The sequence below is a fragment of the Gordionus sp. m RMFG-2023 genome, chromosome 2, assembly GCF_954871325.1.
Source record: "Gordionus sp. m RMFG-2023 chromosome 2, tfGorSpeb1-WG-v2, whole genome shotgun sequence".
Taxonomy (NCBI): Eukaryota; Metazoa; Nematomorpha; class Gordioida; order Chordodea; family Parachordodidae; genus Gordionus; species Gordionus sp. m RMFG-2023.
Window position 1 is genome coordinate 12,820,609 of NC_088776.1, and position 22,120 is coordinate 12,842,728.

Here is a 22,120-nt window from a genome sequence, read left to right on the forward strand (position 1 = left end):
AGCTAACTTATCTAGTCGGCTTGAGCCTAAGCCAATTTTTACTAATTTAGGCCAGACCCCGGAAAAGTTAAATTAAACATATACTAACCTCATTTTTTAAAAATGATATATGAAATAACATATCTAAAACCCGACAAATTCTTATAATAAATTAATCTTCCTGGACCTTGAAGATAATTATTTCGAATTCGTTGCTAATTATTTTATTAATATTGAATTGAACTACTCGTTATCGAGTTCATAATTGGTTCACAATCATAACTATGCCACTCTAGAGTTTAAAGTTTTAAAAAAAAATAGTATTTGCAGATCTTGTTAAGAACAATTTATAAAAAAAAGGAATATAATATATTAATTATTAATACGATAATTATTTCTATGTGAATATTGAACTACTCGTCCTCTAGTTTTTAAATTGGGCTTACGATTACAACTCGAGTTTGCGATTCGAATTGATACAATGTTTTCGGATCAAGATAGATAATTTTCTAAAAAAAAGGAATCGAATATATTCCTTTTTAATATGATAATTATTTTCATGTGAATATTGAATTACCCCTAATTTTTAAATTGTGTTCACGATAATAACTCTAATTATAAAAATTATTCAATGTTTTAAGATTAAGAAGAGAACAATTTATAAAAAGAGGAATCTAATATTAATAGATAATTAATTCTATGCTAATATAGAAATATTCGTCCTCTATGCATAAAAATATGATTGAACAAAATATTTACAATAAAATACGATAAGTTGGTTTTGAATTGGTGCTCGGGTCTATAGATTAGGTTTACTCGATCGACCCATTTAGTTGGGTTAGTTCTGGCTCATTTTTTCGACTAAATATCATGTTAAATCGACCTAAGCAATTTATAATAGATATGGGTTGTAAAAAATTGCATTCGACATGGATGCCATCGAATTCATATTGGTTTAAATTGTGATTTTTTAAATGATTTTGACTATTCCATCAGAAAATAAAATATTTTTGATACCAATTCTCTTAGTCTTAAGAAAACTAATCATCTTAATTTTTAATAGATCAACAAAACATGCATTGCGCTACAGGATGATATGGTCTTGGTCACATAATTAGTGTGTTTGATATTAAAAATTTTATACAAAATCATGAATTCTAGAGAAATTTAATATAACTAAGAATGAATTCACTTTCATTTAAATTTTATTTAATAGTGAATTATGAAATGATGATTGTTGGGAAGAAAGAATATCGATAAATTCTGATACTAACATTAAATGTTCTAAATGTTATACGAATAAAATATAACCATTGCATGAAAAAGCGTTATTTGCATTTTTGCTTAATAATTTTTTAATTTTTTTTTAGTTCGATGAATCCCGGGCAAAATTTATATCTAAATAAATAACATTCATTAGGGGGTATATTACAAAGTGATTTTTCAGAAGTGGATAATTCCATTGGTTGATTAAAATTTCCAAAATTGGCAATAAGGTTCAAGAGATAAAACAGAAAATATAGAAGCACTAAAATCAATTATAATTAAAAAAAAAATTTTTGATCTGAAATACTTAAGTTAGCCCATTTTGTAATAATATCAATATTAATATTTTTTAAATCGATGGAGGGAAGGGGATCCTTAACCACCCTTTCTTACCACTTGCATCTGGTATGTGTTCCTGGCCCTTCAATTATTGGCCTTAAAGACGAATTTGCTAAAATTGACCTTTGTATTTACCATGTGTTCCTTTAAAATGAAAATATATATCTAGATTCTTTGCAATTATTTTTGGCATCAAACCCAAATAGCATTATTTTTGATACTATTCATCACTTAAACACCCCAGAAATTAAATATTAACTACATTCGATTCACATATCAGTAGGATTAATCACTCATGTTATATCGATGAATATGAAAAAATGGAAATACTTTGTAACTAGAGTTTAAAGGCAAAACTTATTCTCGGAACACAATTGTTTTTATAATTTTATTCCTCTTATGGGAAATAAAATGCAAGTTAAATTATATACGTATATCCTAGCTCCTATCTGAATTTTGAGGCTTAAAATAATTATTTATTAGTTACGATATTTACTATTCTTTTGGGAAAAATTAAAGAATGGGGAGCAGGCTAAAATTGTTTTCTCTTATTAATTAGACGTAGAATTTATAAATTTAGGCCAAATACTTTATCAATAGATCAATTTTAATATAATATCAATCTTAAAATATAAGGTAGCACCCTATTGATGATAGTTAATTTCTTGATATCAAACTAAGGTCTAGTTTATATTAAACGTGTAGAAGCTCAAATTATGTGATGAGTATTGCACAACGAAATAACAGCTGCTGATTTATCATAACAATTCTTCCCATCGCATCGCTAGACATTACTATAAAGACTTTATATTATTGACTTGAGTATGTATTTGCGCTCGCGATTACGATAAGCGAAGCCCTAAATACACAATTATAATTACGACCATTTTTTTTCTATATTTAAATAATTATTTCTTTCGAATAGGCGGTTCCTTACTCTCGAGATTACAAAAGGAAATATGAATATTTTAAATCTTGCCTGCCTAAACCAAAATTATCCCACCCTTCATCGTCAACTAACAATAATAGTTCGCTAACACAGCTGGCGAATCAATTAGCCTCGGCCCATTTATCGAGCCACCACAGTGCCATAAATTCGAACAATCCAACTGCGGCAGATCATAATAGCACCGGTAGCATAGCTAGTACCTCTTCCACTACAACTTCCTCCATAGTTAATAAGATAGAAATCAAAGTATCGAGGGACCGAATACTCGAGGATTCTTTTCGGATTATCATGGGACTCAAACCCGATTATTTAAAGTGATTGTGCCATAATATTATTGCAAAAAATTAAGTTTGGCATAATTTTTGATATTTTATTGTTTGTTGTTTCTCGCTGTAAAATATTAACGAAAGTATATTTAATTAAAATTGCTCAAGTCCCATTTCACTTACTTCATTTTTTTCTAAAATTAACTAATCTTTTTTAAAAAATTAATAAAAATATACACGAGGTGCTAAAAATTTTCTAAAAATGTCAGAAAAAAAATTAATATTTTTTAGGGCTGTGCCGATTCGCATATTTTTCACCGATCCGATCCGCTATTGGTTCAAAATCGATCCGATATTTATATTGATTTTTCACCATCCCTCTTTGAACCAAATGTAATTAAGAAAATCAATATTTTTTATGCAAAAGAATTATGCATTTAATTTAATTTTTTTTATTTCAACTATAATTTAAAAAAAATGATATTATAATAGATAAAATAAATATAATAATATATCCATTTTATGTTGGTTTATAAAATTGTAATATTTAACATATAAAATTATAATTTATAAGATTTTTTTTTAATAAATACAAGAGCCTCTAATTTTCAGGCAAAGGATCAGAATATTTCCAAATATTTGTTTTATTAAGAATGGCTCATATTGTTGGCTGACTTTCAGGGTGTTTTTAAAATTTGATTTGTTTTTTCTAATATTTCTCGTGCTTTTTGTATTAGCTCTTCGAATTCCGTTTGATGGAATCGCTTTAAATGTTTCCGAATATTTGCTGTATTAAATGAATTTTTCATTATTCCTCCCCGTGAAATTAGAATTCCGCAGATAACGCATTTTGCAAAATGATCTTTATCTTATCAAAATATTTCCATAATTCAGAAACATTTAAAATAATTCTTTTATTTTAAAGTATAAATATAAAATTGGTGTTATTTTTTAAAAAAAATTAAAAATAAATAAAACTTTGGGTGTTCTTTTCTATTTTTATAAAAAAACTTTTAAAATCTATTTAAAAATTAAATAACATTTGCATTGTTTAAAATAAAATTATTTAGAAAATATTATTAATGTAAAATAGAAACTCGGAAAAATTTATTATTTTTTTAAATATCTTTTTTTATTTATTTTTTTTAAATATTTTTAAAAAAATTTTTATTAAAAAAATAATAAATATGATGTAATAATAATTCTAAGTTTCATTACTCAATAGTTTTAATAATTGCATTTTTAGTAAAAGGATCGGATTGGGGTTTTACAGGTATCGGTCCGATCCGATATTTAATATCGGCACAGCCCTATTTTTTATTTAATTTGGATAGTCTAACGTACCATTCTAAAAAATTTTCGTTAGGATTTTGACATGCTAGATTAAATTTATTAATTGAAATATTTTTATCCTGTGTTTGGTAAAAGGTATCCAAGTTTTTTAATCACTATATTAAGGTCCAAAATCTCAGTATATGAGCAAATAGATTTAATATTGTCGAACGCATCATCAGATAAATTAGCAAGTATGGCATTTATTTTAACGGAGTCCGATGATGTGCTGGTCGAAAAGTAGTCAAGTACCCTTTCTATATAAACTTCTGTTAAAGGTCCGATTAGCTTAGGGAATTTGTAAGGTATACAATAAGAAAACTCATTAAGTGCCAATTTAATATATTTTAAAAAAATTTTTTTTTAATTAACTCATTAACATATGATAATTCAAACAAAAAAATGTTTGTTTTCGTAAAATAAAGAAATGATATTGTTCATATCTTGACGAATGTGCATCTGATTTGCATAAATTCGGAATCGCCATATATAAAAAATCTGTCATTTAAGGCTTCATAGTATCGCAACATATCCTTCAAGTTATAAAGCTCGAAGAACACTTCTCCGTAAACGAGTCCTCTCTTGTTTCCCAAAAATATTGGATCGGACCGATACCTGTAAAAACCCGATCCGATCCTTTTACTAAAAATGCAATTCTTAAAACTTTTGAGTAATGAAACTTTTTATTACATCATATTTATTATTTTTTTAATAAAAAATTTTTTTTTTAAATATTTAAAATAAATATTAAAAAAAATATTTAAAAAAATAATAAATTTTTTCGAGTTTCAGTGAGTTTCTATTTTACATTAATAATATTTTCTAAATAATTTTATTTTAAACAATGCAAATGTTATTTATTTTTTTAAATAGATTTTAAAAGTTTTTTTATAAAAATAGAAAGGCAAAGTTTTATTTATTTTTAATTTTTTTAAAAAATAACACCAATTTTATTATTTATATTTTAAAATAAAAGAATTATTTTAAATATGGTTTCTGAATTATGGAAATATTTTGATAAGATAAAGAGAATTTTGCAAAATGCGTTATCTGCGGAATTCTAATTTCACGGGGAGGAATAATGAAAAATTCATCTAATACAACAAATATTCGGAAACATTTAAAGCGATTCCATCAAACAGAATTCGAAGAGCTAATACAAAAAGCACGAGAAATATTTAAAAAAACAAATCAAATTTTAAAAACAAAGAGCCCTGAAAGTCAGCCAACAATATCAGTCATTCTTAATAAAACTAATATTTTGAAATATTCTGATCCTTTGCCTGAAAATCTAGAGGCTCTTGTATTTATTTAAAAAAATCTAATAAATTTTAATTTTATATGTTAAATATTACAATTTTATAAAGCAACATAAAATGGATATATTATTATATCTATTATAATATAATTTTTTTTAAAATTATAGTTGAAATAAAAAATTAAATGCATAATTCTTTTGCGTAAAAAGTATTGATTTCTTAATTACATTTGGTTCAAAGAGTGGTGGTGAAAAATTAATATATATATATCGGATCGGTGAAAAATATGTAGATCGGCACAGCCCTAATAATTTTATGTCATTTATTATATAACGAAAGCCAATAACTTATAGAGTTGTTAATTTCAACATAACTATATTTTTTTTACTCTCACTCAACACATTAAAACATTATTTCCTGTTTATTTTTTTTGCTATCAAATTTTTTATATTTGATTTATATCACTTTGAAATTTTCAAATAATATATGAACGAACCCTGCCCGATTTTTATATATTTTTTGGATTCCCTTTCTAAATCGTTAAAAATTGGGAATTCCGGTTATATCACTTAGAAAATATTTAAAGTAAATTTGAAAATTATATTTCCTCTATTTTTAATAAAAAAAATTTAAAAACTCAATTTTTATTTTATACTTCCTTAGCATCTATTAACTAATTTCAAATTTACTTTAAAAATTTCCTAGGAGATATAAGCGAGAATCCCAATTCTTAGCAATTTAAAACCTATCCCATTTTTAGACACTAGCTTGACCTTTAGACCAGCTTTCAGGACTCTCTTTCTGTTTTCCCTTTAAAGCTTATTTTAACAATATTGTTATACTTCTTAGGAGATATAAGATCCCAATTTTTAGCGATTTTCGGGATTTATAACCTATCCCATTTTTAGACCCTATCTTGACCTTCAGACCAGTTTTCAGGGGCTCTCCTTTTGTTTTCCCTTTAAGGTTTATTTTAACAAACTTGTTATACTAAAAAAAAATTTTTTATAAAAGACATAAACTCTGGATTCAATTTCAGGGCGAGGCCGTCATGGATTATGGCGGCGCGGCCAGGGAATGGTTTTTCTTGCTTTCACGACAAATATTTAACCCCTATTACGGCCTTTTCGAATATTCGGCGGTCGATAATTATACGCTTCAAATAAATCCGAATTCCAAGCAACTCATAGATTACGACGCGAACTCTAATAACAACTCTAAAGTTAATACTAGTGTTAATGGTAAAAGTATTAAAAATAATAATGGTGGAAATGGTAGTGGAAATAAGGCCGGATCGAGCGGTAAAGGCGGGCTAAACAAAAATAAAGCCTGGTAATAAACTTTAATTTTATCTTATATTTATATAAGAGAGCTGAAGAGGTATCATTTGCACGGCTCGTCCCGGATTTTTTTTCAGAAATTTTTTGGCCCGGCCCGGATTTTATATTTTCAGGCCCGGTCCGGATTTTTAAAAATTATATGATGGCGATTTAAAATTTGGTTTTAAAATATATGCCCGCCCCGGGTATATTTAAATTAAAAGCACAGGCCGGGCTTATGGCCAGACCTCCAAGTCTCTGATTTATATTTTTATGATTTCATTTAATTATAATGGAGCAAAAGAATTTGGTCGACTTATGATAATTGTATATTTTTAATTTGTCCATATATAAGAAAGTGGCTTGCTTTATGTTTTTTATTACCTAGTGATAAAAAAAATTGAAATATATCAAAAATTTGTACTGTCTTTAAAAAGATTTTATATTTTAGGCGCGTAAGCAGGAATTTATTTTGGGTGAATAATTAGAAATTTTTTTTAGAATTTTTCTAGAAGTTAAGAGTATCTTAAGTTTCAGAAATTTATTAGGACTAGTGACTATGAAATATTGGATATTTAATATACAAATTCGAATATAAATTTATAATAAAATAAAAATATATAATCAGCGTATGCTATGAAATATATTATAAGCATTTAAAATTTCACATATGAATTTAAATTATATTTTTAAAAAAATGTTAAAAATATAGATTAATGCACAAAAATATTCTTAAGAATTATTGCGAATATAAGCTTACAAAGTATTCTTGGTAAAAAAATATGCTGCATTAAAAAATGGAAAAAAATATAATTAAGAAGCATCTTATTGAAATTCAATCTTCTTTGGGATTGAGATAATTTTCAATGATTTTATTAGTTGTCAACTAGTGTTGTTAAACGGCTCGAATTTTAAAAATGAACCCAATATTTTCGCCAAAAATTTTACACACGCCTCGAGATTTCCTTAATAAATGTTCAAACCTTCTATGGGCAAAATCTCCAGGCTTGCTTAATATCCTTTTTTAAAAATCAAGCCGTTTAACAACACTAGTGTCAACTCTCTATGTGTATTAAGAAGAGCTGACACATTCTATCTATTTTCAGAAGGAGTACTTCTCAATAGTATAGTTAAACGGCTCGATTTGAGCTGATTTGGTTAAATATTGAGCTTTTTTTCTAAAAATCAGCTCAAATCGAGCCATTTAACAACACTACTTTTCAGGTATGTTTTTATTTTTGTTAGAGAAAAAAATATTCTTTTATTGGTAGAAGTTACTAATGGGTAGAGTTGCCAAGATATATAATTATTTGAATATATTAGGAAAATAGTCTAAAATATACTTGAAATTATGCGAAGCGTCTAGAGAATTTTTTGGAACATTATCAACCAATTTAACTTTATTCATCTGTAACGCATCATTGGGATACTACTAATCTTTCACAATAAAATCTGTCAAATATTTAATTTTTTTTATCAAGATTTGAAATAGATTCGGAAGAATTCTGTAGTAGCGGTGCTGCCTAATTCTTCAAAAACCTTTCATTCATCTGAATTATTAAAGTATCCAAGAGGAGGATAAAGAGTATAGTATTTTTCAATTGTGACCCTATGTTAGTATTCGAATAGAATGATGAGATTGCTTTGTTGCTAGTCGAGGTGGACAAATATTAAATTCATAGAACTCTTCTTTTTGACTCATTTGCCTTAATTTTTATAACTCCCAATATAATGCTTTCAGCTATCCTCATAGTCTCAATCAAATCTATTTCGTATTTTTGAAATATTTTACTTTTAGTCTTGCTTTTAAAAAAGTTTCAAATTATTTGCTGGAAAATTTAAAATGGTAGATAAATATAACGCCAAGGAAAATTTGAAGTCGATATTAATTAATAAAATAAATTTGACGTATTTATTCCTGCTATGAATGCAAAATAAATGTAAATTGGAATATATATGCGATAAGATGTAATAATGATTATTATAAAATATAAATTAATAATCATAAAACAGTAATATTTTTTGAAAAATATTTTTGCCGACATCTGATTTTTTTTTTAAACTTGGCCACGCATGCATACCGGCCTTTTATATTTCAATTATATAGGCAGGAATAAAGGTGCTTGCTAATAAAATGTGATAATTATTGTTTATTATATCTATTTTTTTGATCCCTCTTCTCTATATAGTGTCTTAAAGTTGCTTGAAAAATAAATTATTTATAATATATCACAAAAAAAAAATTTACAAAGCAACAACTTGCACTTGAAATATTTTAAATTTTTCGGGCGGATAGCCGGGATGGCGGTTTATCATGGAAAATTATTGGACTCCGCTTTTTTCATAAGACCATTTTACAAAATGATGCTAGGCAAACGAATAATGTTAAGAGACATGGAGTCTGTCGTACGTTAATTTTTTTTAACTTAATTTTAATAAAAATCAACTTCTGGAATTTGCATTGAAAATCATGGTGTTTTTAATCAAGTAGTGTTTCCCTACTAACCCTTAAGTAATTTACTCGGACATAGCAACACCCCAAAGATTTTTTAAAATTGTCACTACATAAATACCTGTTTATTTTTTGATCTAGGTTTTCTAAATAGCCTTCTGTATGGTCAGCAGTTTCAAGCAAAGATTTTTAAAATATAAAATAATTTTTTGAAGGCTATTTTTAATTTAAAAAATGTATATAGGTTAAGGTTGGGTCTGAATTTTTTTTTATTTACAAATTTCTGAGTTTTGAAACATCGAATTCTTAAAGCAGATTTTGAACCACAACCTAATAAAAATATAAAATTAATATTTGTATCAATTTTGTTTTATCTTTGACACACTTTTACAAAAATTATCTTAATTTATTTTATTTATAATTAACTTGAAAATAACTTATGAATGTCTAAAATATCAAGCTGACCCACCCAACTCCATTTTTTCAATCTTATCATTGAAGGGTTAAAGGCTTCTCTTTTTTTTATTATATAATAATTTTATCCTATTTAAGGATTCTACTCACATAAATTTTGGTCTTTAAAAAATTGTATTTTTTTCTGAAGGACTCCGAATACTACAAATCGTTATGTTGGATAAGGGACAATGATCCTAAAGATTTAGGCCTCACCTTTTCTATAGACGAATCCTTTTTAGGAGAAGTAAGTTTATACAATATTTTAGGGTTTAAAGTCTTACAATCTAAAGAGTTTCCATATAATAATTTTGATCATTGACTAGATATATTATTCATTTATAACAAAAAATGAAACAATATGTGTTTTTATTTTTGCATAATACTTTTTAAAAAAATGGATCCAATACATAATATATAACATAACAGATTTAAAAAAATACATTATAATTTTAAAAAATTGATTATTTAAATTTTCGTTTTTTCTTTATGTATTCCGATTTTCTACATATTCCCTTAAAATATATTTCAATATAAATTTATCTTAATTCGGTTGTCCTAGATAACCAATTTCCAAATATTGATGCATCTTATTATAATAATTTGAAAAGTCCTAATGAATAGTAAATTCATTAAGAATTGATGCTACATTATGAACTATTTCGTGTCTTATATTTGGTCGGGGATTGATTGACCTGTTTTTTAATACTCCAAAGAAATTTTCTATTGAGTTTAGTTGGGGCGATTAGGGTGATAAATATTCTATTCGCTCTTTAAAACTATCAATGAGATGGTTTTTATGGATCGATGCATTGCCCATAACTCTCGATGATGCGATAAAGTATCACATCTTCGATTCCCATATTACATAATATACTTAAATACCAGATGGTCGGACTTTAACAGTTGACGTTATATGGTGCCCAGGCATAAACAGGTGCAATATGTAAATTTATGCTTGTCTCATCTAAGAAAAATATTTTTTCTTTGGCTATATTATATTCATTATTTTTATACGATAAATTTGGCTTATATTGATAGCTCCCAGTGTGTTCCTCCTATCAGGTCTTTTCCTGCACATTTTTGGACCATCCTTTTTTTTAAGTATATTTTCTTATAGTTTCTTCGTTTTTATGAAATCCCAGAGATAAATTTTTTATAATATCGTTAATAATAAATGTATTGTTATTGTTAGTCATTAAAAGATCCATTATTTTTCTTTCTATATTGAAAATATATTAATGGTTCGTCATTTATTTTGTAGTATTGTGCAAAAATGAAAACACAAATTGTTTCATTTTTTTAATTTTTTGTTTTTACTATAATGACTTACCCTATATTTGCATAATTTTTACATTTTCCAAATATTTTTATATATTAAATTTTTCCCCTCATAAAATACCCAATTTTAAATATAGCACTAAAATTAAAAAAGAAGAATTAATTTCAAATTTAAAATAAAAAATATATTATCTCGTAGGTTATACTGAAAAACCGTTAACTTTTAAATTTTTCATTGAAACCTACTTGATTTTGCTGTATTTATATTCTAATAGGTTAATTACCTGCCATATTAATTTCAGACAATTTTTATTTTGGATTAATACTGTCGGAGAAATGGGGGATTAATATTGGAAATAAATCGGTTGGTTTATACGTTAATTGCTTTCTCTTTATATTTTTTCTTCTCTGTTAATTTATTATAAAAGGAAGAAGTTTGTTATTTTATTTATCGGAATATTTATTTTCATTTAATTTATTATAAAGGAAAAATAGTTTGTTATTTTGTTTATCGGAATATTTATTTTAATTTATTATTTATTATGGAAAATGATATCGCGTAATTTTAATATATAAATATAATTTTTATTGTAAAATATGTTTTTTTTTCTTTTTCAAATTTTTTTGGAAATTATTCTTGGCTGAAATCAATAAAATAAAAGAAAGGAAAAAGAAAGTAAAAATAATATAGAAATTTGTTTCAGTAGTAACAATAGGGTTCAGTGATAATAAGAAAGCCATTTATTAAAGTGAGACATTTGTATAATTTTTTTTATATCCATATTTTTTTAAAATTTTAAGAGCATAAAAAATATATATTTCTCGTATTTTAAATGGGAGATAATGCATTAAAATATATATTTCTCTTATTTTAAATAGGAGGCAAATATAGAATTATTCTAAAATTATATTTAACCTTTTTATTGTTGATATTGATGAATACACTACTAAAGAATTGATATATTGGAAATGCAAAAAAAGTATATAAATTAAAATTGTCTGATATTATAAAGTAGGTACTATAAACGTGCAGGAATTCAATTCCTGCAAAATCAAGTCTTTTAAAAATAAAATAATATTTAAAGCTAAAAATTCCTTTTTTTTCAAAAGGACATTTTTATTATATTATGATCGTTTAAAAAATAATATAACGGTCATTTTATTTATTTTTTTAAAAGGAAATGAATTCCTACTACTACATATAGCATATTTATTATTTATTTATACACTTAATTTACATATAATATTTATATCATAAATAAATCTACCAATTTTTTTTAAACTAGACACAACATTACGAACTAAAACCTGGCGGAGCCAACATTCCACTTAAAAATGATAATAAAGTTGAATACATTCACCTGGTCATCCAGTGGAGGTTCGTAAGTAGGATTCAAGCTCAGATGCATTCCTTTATGCAAGGATTCAATGAATTTATACCTAATCATCTAATTAAACTGTTCGACGAGAATGAAATTGAAGTTATATTATTTTTTGTTAACCTACTGTTATTACTTTAAAATAAAACTTTCTTTTCAAATGAACTCACTTTTTATTATTACATTTTAAATACATCATCCTTATATCAAAATCTGTCATTATTTTTATAACTGTTTTACAACCAATAAGATTAAGCTTTTTATATAATTTTATTTTAAAAAATTTTAAAATATCATTTTACAACTAATTTAAAAGCTCTTATTATGTGGATTAGGCGATATCGATGTTAAAGATTGGAAAGAAAATACTATATACAAAGGGGAATATCATCAAAACCATATTCTAATCCAATGGTTTTGGAGAGTAAATATTATTTTTATTTTCAATTAATTTTATTTCTTTTTTTTGTGCGGTTGAATAAATAGCCACTCAACAACACAATTTTGATTTTTTTTATAAAAACTTGTTGGTAAACAAATAACACTATAAATGTGAGAGATTGTTTAATCAACTTTAACATATTTTGGTATATTTTAATTTAAAAAATCGAAAGTCCATATTTTGAATTGAAATAAATTTGATAAGTGTAATATTTTGTTAAAACAAATTATTCTTATTTTATTCTATAAATAAGTACTTAAATTATTTTGTTTTATCACTGCATAAACAAAATAATAAAAAATAAAGATTGGTTTTTTTTTGTTCCTAGATAAGTGAGTAGAATATAGTATGATCAAATTCGCTACATTCTAAATATGTCCATGCATCCTCATTTTTGTATTTTATACCATACAGCGTCTATATGTCATTGGATGCAATTCCCCCTCAAAAACCTTAACTTACCCCCCACCCACAAAAAAATTGTGAATTAAATTAAAAAATTTCTTCTTATTTACGATGAGCCTTATAGTATATTGCTTGGCATGATTATGAGTTTGCTGAAAGAATGTCTAACTCTTAAATTATATTTAAAAATATATAGGAAATATGATATATCTAAATTATGAAATAAAAAATGTTGACGATAGAGAGACTAATACTTGGGTGCTGGGTCTTCAGGTGTTTATCTATCACTTCTTCATCTTGTTAATCCTAAAATTAGTTGAGGTCTTTAAAGTACGTTCTACCCTTCCATATGGTGTGGCTTGAACCTATATTAACGACAAATTTTTTTTATCCGAGATGTCCTTGTGGATTTGAGAAATCTAAGTTGTAACTTTAAGATCGAAAACTTGTCGATTCACGCTAGTTGAGCAAGTCCGTAGCACATATCCATGTCATCTCAGTCTGCTCTCTTTCACCTTTTCCGACAAGGGAACTGCGCCCATCTTCTTTATTAGGCTATCATTGGTCATACAACCCAGCTTGGTTCTTAGGCTCCCTCGTATCATTCACATCTCGGTTACATCCAACATCTTCTCAGCAGCTCAATATCCAAGCTTCACACCTATACAACAGAACCGGTTTGACAATAGTTAGATAGGCCTCCATTATAAGCCACAGTGCCATTTTCCTCTCCAAAGCACCCCTGATATGCTTCTCCATTTCATCTAGCTCTTCGGTATGAAATGGAGAAGTTATTAAAAAATTTAAAAATTAAAATAAATTTTTTTTTTTCAAATTTTAAAGTGGAAAAGGAGACAGTAGGCTTCCATCTCTTCGATTATGAGCTCCCAGATATCTCATAAAATTTATTTATTTTAATGTTTAATATAATGTATTATCAAATAATTTATAAGGTAATCCTTTCGATGAACAATGAAATGAGAGCTCGTCTTTTACAATTCGTAACCGGTACATCTCGAGTGCCTATGAACGGATTTAAAGAATTATACGGCAGCAATGGCCCCCAAAAGTTTTGTATAGAAAAATGGGGAAGCTCTCAAAACTTTCCCAGAGCTCACACTTGGTAATAATATTAAAATATAAAGTTTTAAATTTGCAGTTAAATCTTTAAGAAAGATTTTGATAAATTAAGTTCGCGCTAAAGTAAGTGGGTAGCCTTATGAATCTTTTTTCACACTTCATTTTAAATTTAAAGAAGTTATTTTTCTAAAACGGTAGTTTTTAATTTTATTTGAGAAGATTTTTAAAATTAAGGTTGTTGAAACTATAAAATAAAATTTTTAAAAAATTGATCACTACTAGTAAGTTGCTATAAATTTAAGAATTTACTCTTATTCACAATATTATAATTTATAAGAAATATGCATCTTCTTTTTCCAACTTCAGTTTTAACCGGTTAGATCTGCCATTTTACAATAGCTACGAAGAATTAAAGATAAAATTGATCGCGGCTCTAGAAAATGCGAAAGGCTTTGGGGGTGTTGATTAAATACACGAACGACTTTGTAAATGTCCAGAATTATCTAAACTAATGGGATTTTTTATAAAATTTATTTTTTTTTAAAAAAAAAAATTTAATAAAATTATTATCATTATAAAGAAAGCTCAATTTTTCAAAAAAAAATGTATTTAAAAATTATATATATTTTTTTTTTATATAATATTACCATATTGACAGAATGATTATTTATTTTGCGAAACGATTATCATAAAAAAATGATACTATATGCTATTAAGTAATGTTAAACGGTTCGATTAAGATTTTAGCCAAAATAATATTACGCAAGCCTCGAGATTTTGCTAATAGATGTCCAAACCTTTCTGCCATCTATGAGCAAAATCTCCAGACTTTGCATAATATTTTTTGTTTAAAATATTGGGTTAGCCGTTTAACAACGCTATTATTAAGAATTAACAAAACACCTCTTTACGGCGCAGTATTATTACATATGAGACTGATTATAGTTTTATTACTAAGTTAATTCAATTAAAATTTCTTTTTTTTAAAAAAATATTATACATAATATAATAACATTTTTTGTCATTATGGGCCATATTGTCCTAAAAGTATTTATAAAATTATACCAGCACATAGTCGTTAAATTTTTTTTAGAAATGTATTGTATATATTTTTCATTGATTATTAAAAACTTAATTCTAGATCGCATTTAATATAATATATAAAATTATTTACTGATCACATTTTTAATTATTATTTTTTTTAATAGGTTATATATGTGTCATAATTTTTAAAGGAATCAGAACTATACGGGATTAACGCGAGTTTTAAGGGATCCCTAGGGTTGATTATTTAATGGATAATCACATAATTGAAATTTTATGACTGAAATAAGAGTATTCTTAATTTTAATAAATAAGATTTGATCTGGAGAAGGGGGGGGGGGGGATATAACATAAAAATTTGATGAGTATATAATTAAAAGGTAATTTTAATTCATTTAATTATAATGTTAATTATTACTGAATTACTGAGTGGGCGACTTGAGGGGTAAGGATTAAATTTAAAATTATTTTTATTATTAAATGAAAACTAATAAACATTTTTTGACTTCAATAATAGTATTGACATTAAATTTAATATAGTCATTAAATAAAAGTTAATTAAAATATGGTTTTAATAGATTATTTTCGGAGAGGGGAGGGGGTCTAGTTTAAAGCATAAAATTGTTTGATATGGGTATCAAATCTAATTTTATTGTAACGCTTATTACTCCTAAGTGGGCGGGTCTATCTTGGGGGTTAGGTTTTCATAACAAATATGGGATTTAAATGATAATTAAATCTTTTGACTGCAATTATAAATTCTTAATGGGTAGGATTTGGCCTAAGGAGGGGGGGATTTAACATAAAAGTTTGATATGGGTATTAAATAAAAGGTAATTGTGATATTTCTTGATTGTAATGTTAATTCCCACTTTAAGCTGGCGGGTCTGGGTTTTGGTAGTCGAGTAATCAGAATATTTATACTTTTTATAATTAGGATGTTATCTGCTCGTGATTGCTTTTTAAATTTTTTTATAATATAATGATAAAACATTTATTCGCTATTCTATCAAATATATCTGCAATATTTTTATATCTTAATTTGTAAAAAATGACATTTTCCTTATAAATAAATCATCCCTATTACATTTTAATTAGAATTCATTTTGCATCTTATTATTGCGTCTGGGTAATTGCAAATTGATTGTTCTTTGAAATACAGGGTTGTAACGGACGGGCTAAAAAAATAATGCAGCAGGAGGTTTAAAAATATTTTTAAAATAATTATCGGGCGGATGCTCAGCGAATGAATAATACTATAGGTGTCAGGCGTGCGGGTCAAATTTTTTTTAAAAATAAAACAGGCACTTGACCATTAAGAAAATATTTTTTATCATAAGAACGTCTTTTCAGGTACTGAAAAATTATCTACATTTTTATTAACTATTTTTCTAAAATGAGAAAAAATTATTTCCCAAATAAGTTTCAACCCTTATTTTTGATTTTATCCTAATAACTAGCAATCTACCTTTTTGAAAATTTTTATTCCTAGGTAAACATTTAAAAGATTGTTAAGTTTCAATAATTCAGTGTTGTTGAATCTTCTAAATCCTAACAGTGAAAAATTTCGCTTAACCTAAAGGCAATAGTATATTTTTTTCCAAAATTGAGCCCTCCTTTAAGCTTAAACCTCGATCGTAGCTAAGATAGATTTCGCTTAAAAATTCGGCTTATCTTTTTTAGAGTTAGATCATCTTTTAAAAATTGAGATTATCACCACTATTTGGTGGTGAATTTCATTCTATACTATAAATAAGGCAGCGACTTATAAGAATAAGGAATATTTGAAAAAACCTTTTCCTTTCTATTAAATTTATTCTTTCGGAGGAAAATTGATCTATAAAATAGTCTGTATTCTATGGAAAGATATAAATACCACCACTGATATGAAAGGAAGCAAGATATAAAATATCCTAACCAGACTCCGATCATTATTGCCTATAAACGATAGGCAAAGGTTATAGATTTTACAAAAATTAAATTGTCCACATGATATCACGTATTGATGTCGATAAATAAAATCTGTCAAACTTATGTCCAAAAACATTGAAACAAAAGTAATAATAAATTTATTTTTTTTATCATTACCAATTAACCACTGACTAATAAAATAAAATTTAAAGTAACAATTACAAAAAAAAATATTATATATTTTTACTTTTTTAAAATGTTATAATAATTTTGGGGAAAAATTTATTTTAATAATTTCCTGCTTATGTCGACTAGTAATAAAAATATTACTTCATTTTTTTAGAAAGGTTTTTAAAAATTTTTTATTAATAATTTCCTTAACAAACAGATCTTCTAATCTAATAAAAAATTTAAGTTTAACTGAAGAAGAAATAAAATATTATAATATTATTTGAAATCTAGCGTGAAAAAATAATTAAAAATAAAATAATGGAAAAACATGGAGGCATTATAATTTGATTTAGGAAAGGAACCCATAATAGATTTTCATTTTATTATCCTTGATTACGTTCGCTTAAAATTCTACCCAAAACTTTTTTTATTAGGTTGAACACCTAGCTACTAGAGAAGGTCAAAGTCATTTAAACGAGCATAACATTCATAAATAATAGAAATCTAAATATACATACTAGGAGAATAACTACAAAATTAATCAAACAATTTTATATTGTGTAACTTAACCATCAGTGCATAAAATTACTATAATTTAAGGCGAAAGTCAATTTTTTGGCTACATAACTAATCCTGAATTTACACATTAAAATTTATAAAACCTTGTTATAGTATTTTTTTCTTTGGACCAAAAGCCACTTGAAACTAGTCCAAGCCAGATTTAAGGATGGCCAATATGAACAAAATCTTTTATAATAATTGTGAAAATAGTTATTTCTTTTATGGCAAGAACAATAATTGTTGTAAACCCAATTTTGGTATATATATATAGATGGAAATTATGTAATCATGATCATTAATTTTTTTTATATAAACTACGACGAAAAATTTATTTTACTTAAATTAATACTTACCCCATATACGATTGACCGTAACGACCCCCGATTAGGTAAATTTAAATCTGCTCTAATCCTGCGGTGCGGCGAATGCCGTTCCTTTTATTTTGTTACCAAATTAATTAAGGACTTAAATCCGCCGATACAGCGAATACCGTTCAATATTTTAATCTGCACTGATACTTCGGTGTGGCGGTTGCCGTCAGTTATGAAATAAGGACTGCGGTCGCCTTATTATTATTTACCAATGAAACTTACTCCTCCCTTTTCTTTTTTACCCCCCCCCCCCCGGCCTAAGGAAAGATTCTTCTACTTAGTAAGGCCAAGAGTGAATACTTATTCTGACAATTTAATACCCATATCGATATTGTTGAAGGTCTAGATTCACCCCAGAGGGAGAGGTTGATCTTCAATTGAATGGATCTTTTGATTAGCTATCGATTAATAGTTAATACCTATATTTGATATATACTTTCATAAAACTAAAACAACTTTAAAAAATTAATAAATAAAATTATAAATAAAAAGTGAAAGTTGTGTAAAACCGAATTTTATAATAAGATTCCCCATTACCATCGTTAAAAATTTGATAATACCGAAATATCATTCCTTAAATAACCTTTAATTTTTAGGTATCCCTTTATAACTTTCATGAACCCTGATATTTCTGATTCCTTTAAAAATTACGACATTATATAATTAACTTAATAGTTCATTCTTAGGTTTTTTTGTGAATAGGAATCTTTATATATGAGGCAAATGATGAATGACAGACCTGTGATTGAACCTTGTCTAGTGTCAACTCGTTGGATGATGTCTCGGATAATTGAAAATTAATAAATATCTTATATATATATAAACGACACAATATTTTATTTTAATACCAATAAAAAAATATATATATGTATTCGTTTTTTCTATGTATTCAACCGATATCTTCATCTGAACTACTTTGAGCAACAAATGAACTGAAAATTTCTGATAAATTGTTACTAATTGGTTCTTTGATCTATAATAATGATAATTATAATAATATTAACATTTAAACCCCCCCCCCCCAAGAATATATTAACAAATGAGTTAATTACTTTATTATCAGATCCAAAATCAAATTTCAAGCACTTTGAATCCTTGTGGGGAGTAAATGAATTTAGATCTACTTTATTATTTTGCTATAAAAATTTAAATAAGTATCCTATCGAGTTTTGAATATTAAAAATACATTTAAGCTGTTTATATCGCTGGCATCATCATTCAATTTATTTACGTAAATAATTTCTTCGTCCATTTTTTCTATTATAATTTTATCATCAAGCCACTTTTCCTGGAAAAATATTGTGTTTTTTTAATGAAAGTGTATGATATAATATTTACCTTGTGTGTAAAGTGTTTGTTGTTTTGGATTCCGTTTATTTTTTCTATATTATCAACGTTATGCATTTTGTTGTCGATTTCGTCATCTACCAGACAAGATCGTGGTATAACGGGGATTTTAGGATGAAGAATTGAATCGATTATAATCAAATTCTTTTTCGAAAACGAAGATATCTAAGTAAAATTCGAATAAGAATAAGGTTTAATCCAATTAAATTTATTTTCAAGGAGTAAATTAATAAGCAAAAATAAGATTTAATTTCATTTTTAAAATAAGCATAAATTTGTCAAAATATTTAATATTATCATATTTTGGTTCAATTACTAATAAATCACTGAGCAAAGATGTTTTATCAAAACAATCTAGAACATAATTCAATACATTCTGAGACAGGTAAGGGTAAGACATTATATAAGCCATCAAGCATTTCATGTACAATTTGGTAGGCGTGGATTGGTTATTGCAATCACTAAAAGATATGGTATTTGGGAGATCTTTCGGTTTCATTAAAATGTCAAACACTTTCTAAAAATGCATAAAAATAATTGGTTAGATTTTTCTAAAAAAAATTCATTTCTAAAATTTGACCATAATTCGATTATAAAAAGGCTATTCGGCCTGCCACATTAATATTTTTAGCCCAGCACGAACAGAAAAATTTTTTAGATCGCAGGTTCCCCGGGGAAGGAAAAATTTGTATCAAAATTTTAAAAAAATTTTCAAAAATATTCGTAAATTGACCGGCCCCAAAAAAGTTTGCTTGGCTCATGAATCATGCATATCTCTGCTTAAGATTGGGTGCATAACTCCAATTTGATAAGATTTAGAAAGCGATTAATTGTCATTTGGTTAACGTAACAAAAAAAAATTTATAAATTTTATTTAAATTATATAAACTTTAACTAAATCTGAATTTTCGAGTGGGTTTGTGTTAAGATGCAAAAATAGTGACTCTATTAGTATCAATCCCTTGTGTAAAACATTGCATTGGGCCTGAATATCAAACATGGATTCACTTCTTTGCTCTTCCTTATTACTTTTTTTGGTTAAGGCAAAAATTATAATTTCCAGTAGTGATTCAGATTCATTTTGTTTCAAGTGGATATGAGCACCTAACGATATAACAAGTTGGTTTAAACCTTCAATGAGTGCAGTAATGAAGGTTGAAAAGATTTTTTGATGGGTTATAAAAGAATTAAATGCATAGGCATCTCCCAATTTTAAATCGGCATGTATGGTAGATGAGATCTGAGAATTTTTATGTTTGATTAGGAGATTACCAAATTTGACAATTGGCAAGATTATTCTTTCCATTATAATATCAGTGTAAGGTATGGCGTTATTACCGACGCTGTAATATAAATAAAAAATTATATAGTGAATAAAAGATAACCCGCCCCCCCCCGTTCCTGACTCTAACTAATACCATGTACATCGTTTTTGTGTGATTTGAGTAAAGAAAAATAAATAATTGGTTACATTTTTAAAAGATCCTTTATCATAGGCAATAATATGGATACTACAGTGGGAGTTATTAATTCAATTTCAGAATCTTCATTTTCAAAATGAGCCTTTAAGCAACTGACATTGTGTAATGGTAATTTAATTTTTTTGGAACTATTCAGTTTTTTAAATAAAATTTCCTTCTCAATATAATTTGTCACATTGAAAAAAAGTTTTAATACCCTCAAAATGGGGATTTGTATATATATCGTCTGATGATTGTGATAACTAAAATAAATATTTTAAAAAATAATTTAAATAATAAAATGTACAATAAAATAGAATGGTTCATAATAACTAAATTTTTTAAATGATTTGCAAATAATGTTAAATTTTCTATACCAGTACCATCTTTATTTAAATTTAAAGGCTTCATGTTAAAAATGTTTTCTTTATTTATATTAGTATCATAATTGTAATCACAATAATTTTCAATTGGAATATAATATTGATCTAAAATTCTATTAATTTCATTTAGTATTCTAAAAAATATATATATTTAATGTATTAAAAAATTATAACTTCAGTATAGAGGTGTCTAAGATTTTTATGCTTATATGTTGCTTTGAAGAATTAATATGAATGGTATGCATAAAAATAACTAGGTTATAACATTGGCAAGCTTTAGATATCATTAATTCATCGTTGTAACTTTCAATAATAAATATTGCAAGTTTTTCAATGGCCATATTATATTTTTTAATAATATTAAATTGTATATTATGAGAATAAAATCTTAAACATTCTATTAATATATTTACAACCATGTATAAGGAGTTGTGACATTCAATTAACTTTTCTTGATTATTGCAAGACTACATATAATACTTAAAAATAATTACAGCATTTTATTTACATCTAATAAGGAATTTGCATAATTTAAAATATTTCCCAATAACTTGTTGATATATTCATTCATCAAGTCATAAACATCTTTGTTAATAAAAGGTAATAATGAAAATAAGTTTTTCACATATTTTATAATGTCATTATGATAATAAGCAATAATTTGACTGCCC

General features: G+C 26.1%; 2 protein-coding genes across 3 annotated transcripts in view; one reads left to right on the top strand and one right to left on the bottom strand.

Annotated features, from left to right (window-relative positions):
• Positions 1-15,291, top strand: part of LOC135925019 (E3 ubiquitin-protein ligase NEDD4-like) — a 31,605-nt gene extending 16,314 nt beyond the window's left edge. For both annotated transcript variants that reach the window (XM_065460152.1, XM_065460153.1), the window contains exons 9-16: positions 2,510-2,847; positions 6,405-6,722; positions 8,962-9,115; positions 9,766-9,861; positions 12,182-12,376; positions 12,591-12,698; positions 14,075-14,244; positions 14,568-15,291. In XM_065460152.1, coding sequence (XP_065316224.1) covers positions 2,510-2,847; positions 6,405-6,722; positions 8,962-9,115; positions 9,766-9,861; positions 12,182-12,376; positions 12,591-12,698; positions 14,075-14,244; positions 14,568-14,670 — 1,482 coding nt within the window. In that variant the 3' untranslated portion in view covers positions 14,671-15,291. The remainder of the gene's footprint in view (positions 1-2,509; positions 2,848-6,404; positions 6,723-8,961; positions 9,116-9,765; positions 9,862-12,181; positions 12,377-12,590; positions 12,699-14,074; positions 14,245-14,567) is intronic.
• A 3,857-nt stretch (positions 15,292-19,148) lies between these two features.
• LOC135924081 (uncharacterized) lies at positions 19,149-21,790 on the bottom strand. Its single transcript, XM_065459129.1, has 9 exons — positions 21,624-21,790; positions 21,374-21,583; positions 21,078-21,329; positions 20,496-20,949; positions 19,923-20,123; positions 19,598-19,771; positions 19,446-19,547; positions 19,312-19,395; positions 19,149-19,232 (listed from the first exon to the last, which is right to left on the bottom strand). Exons 1-9 carry the CDS (start codon positions 21,788-21,790, stop codon positions 19,149-19,151), a joined length of 1,728 nt encoding a protein of 575 aa, XP_065315201.1.
• Between the last annotated feature and the right edge of the window lie 330 nt (positions 21,791-22,120).

Coding starts and splice junctions, on each gene's coding strand:
- LOC135924081 (XM_065459129.1), bottom strand. CDS start 21,790: ATGGCCATTGAAAAACTTGCAATATTTATTATTGAAAGTTACAACGAT. Junction 21,584..21,623: donor TTAGACACCTCTATACTGAA/GTTATAATTTTT, acceptor TATATTTTTTAG/AATACTAAATGAAATTAATA. Junction 20,124..20,495: donor AAAATTCAGATTTAGTTAAA/GTTTATATAATT, acceptor ATGCATTTTTAG/AAAGTGTTTGACATTTTAAT.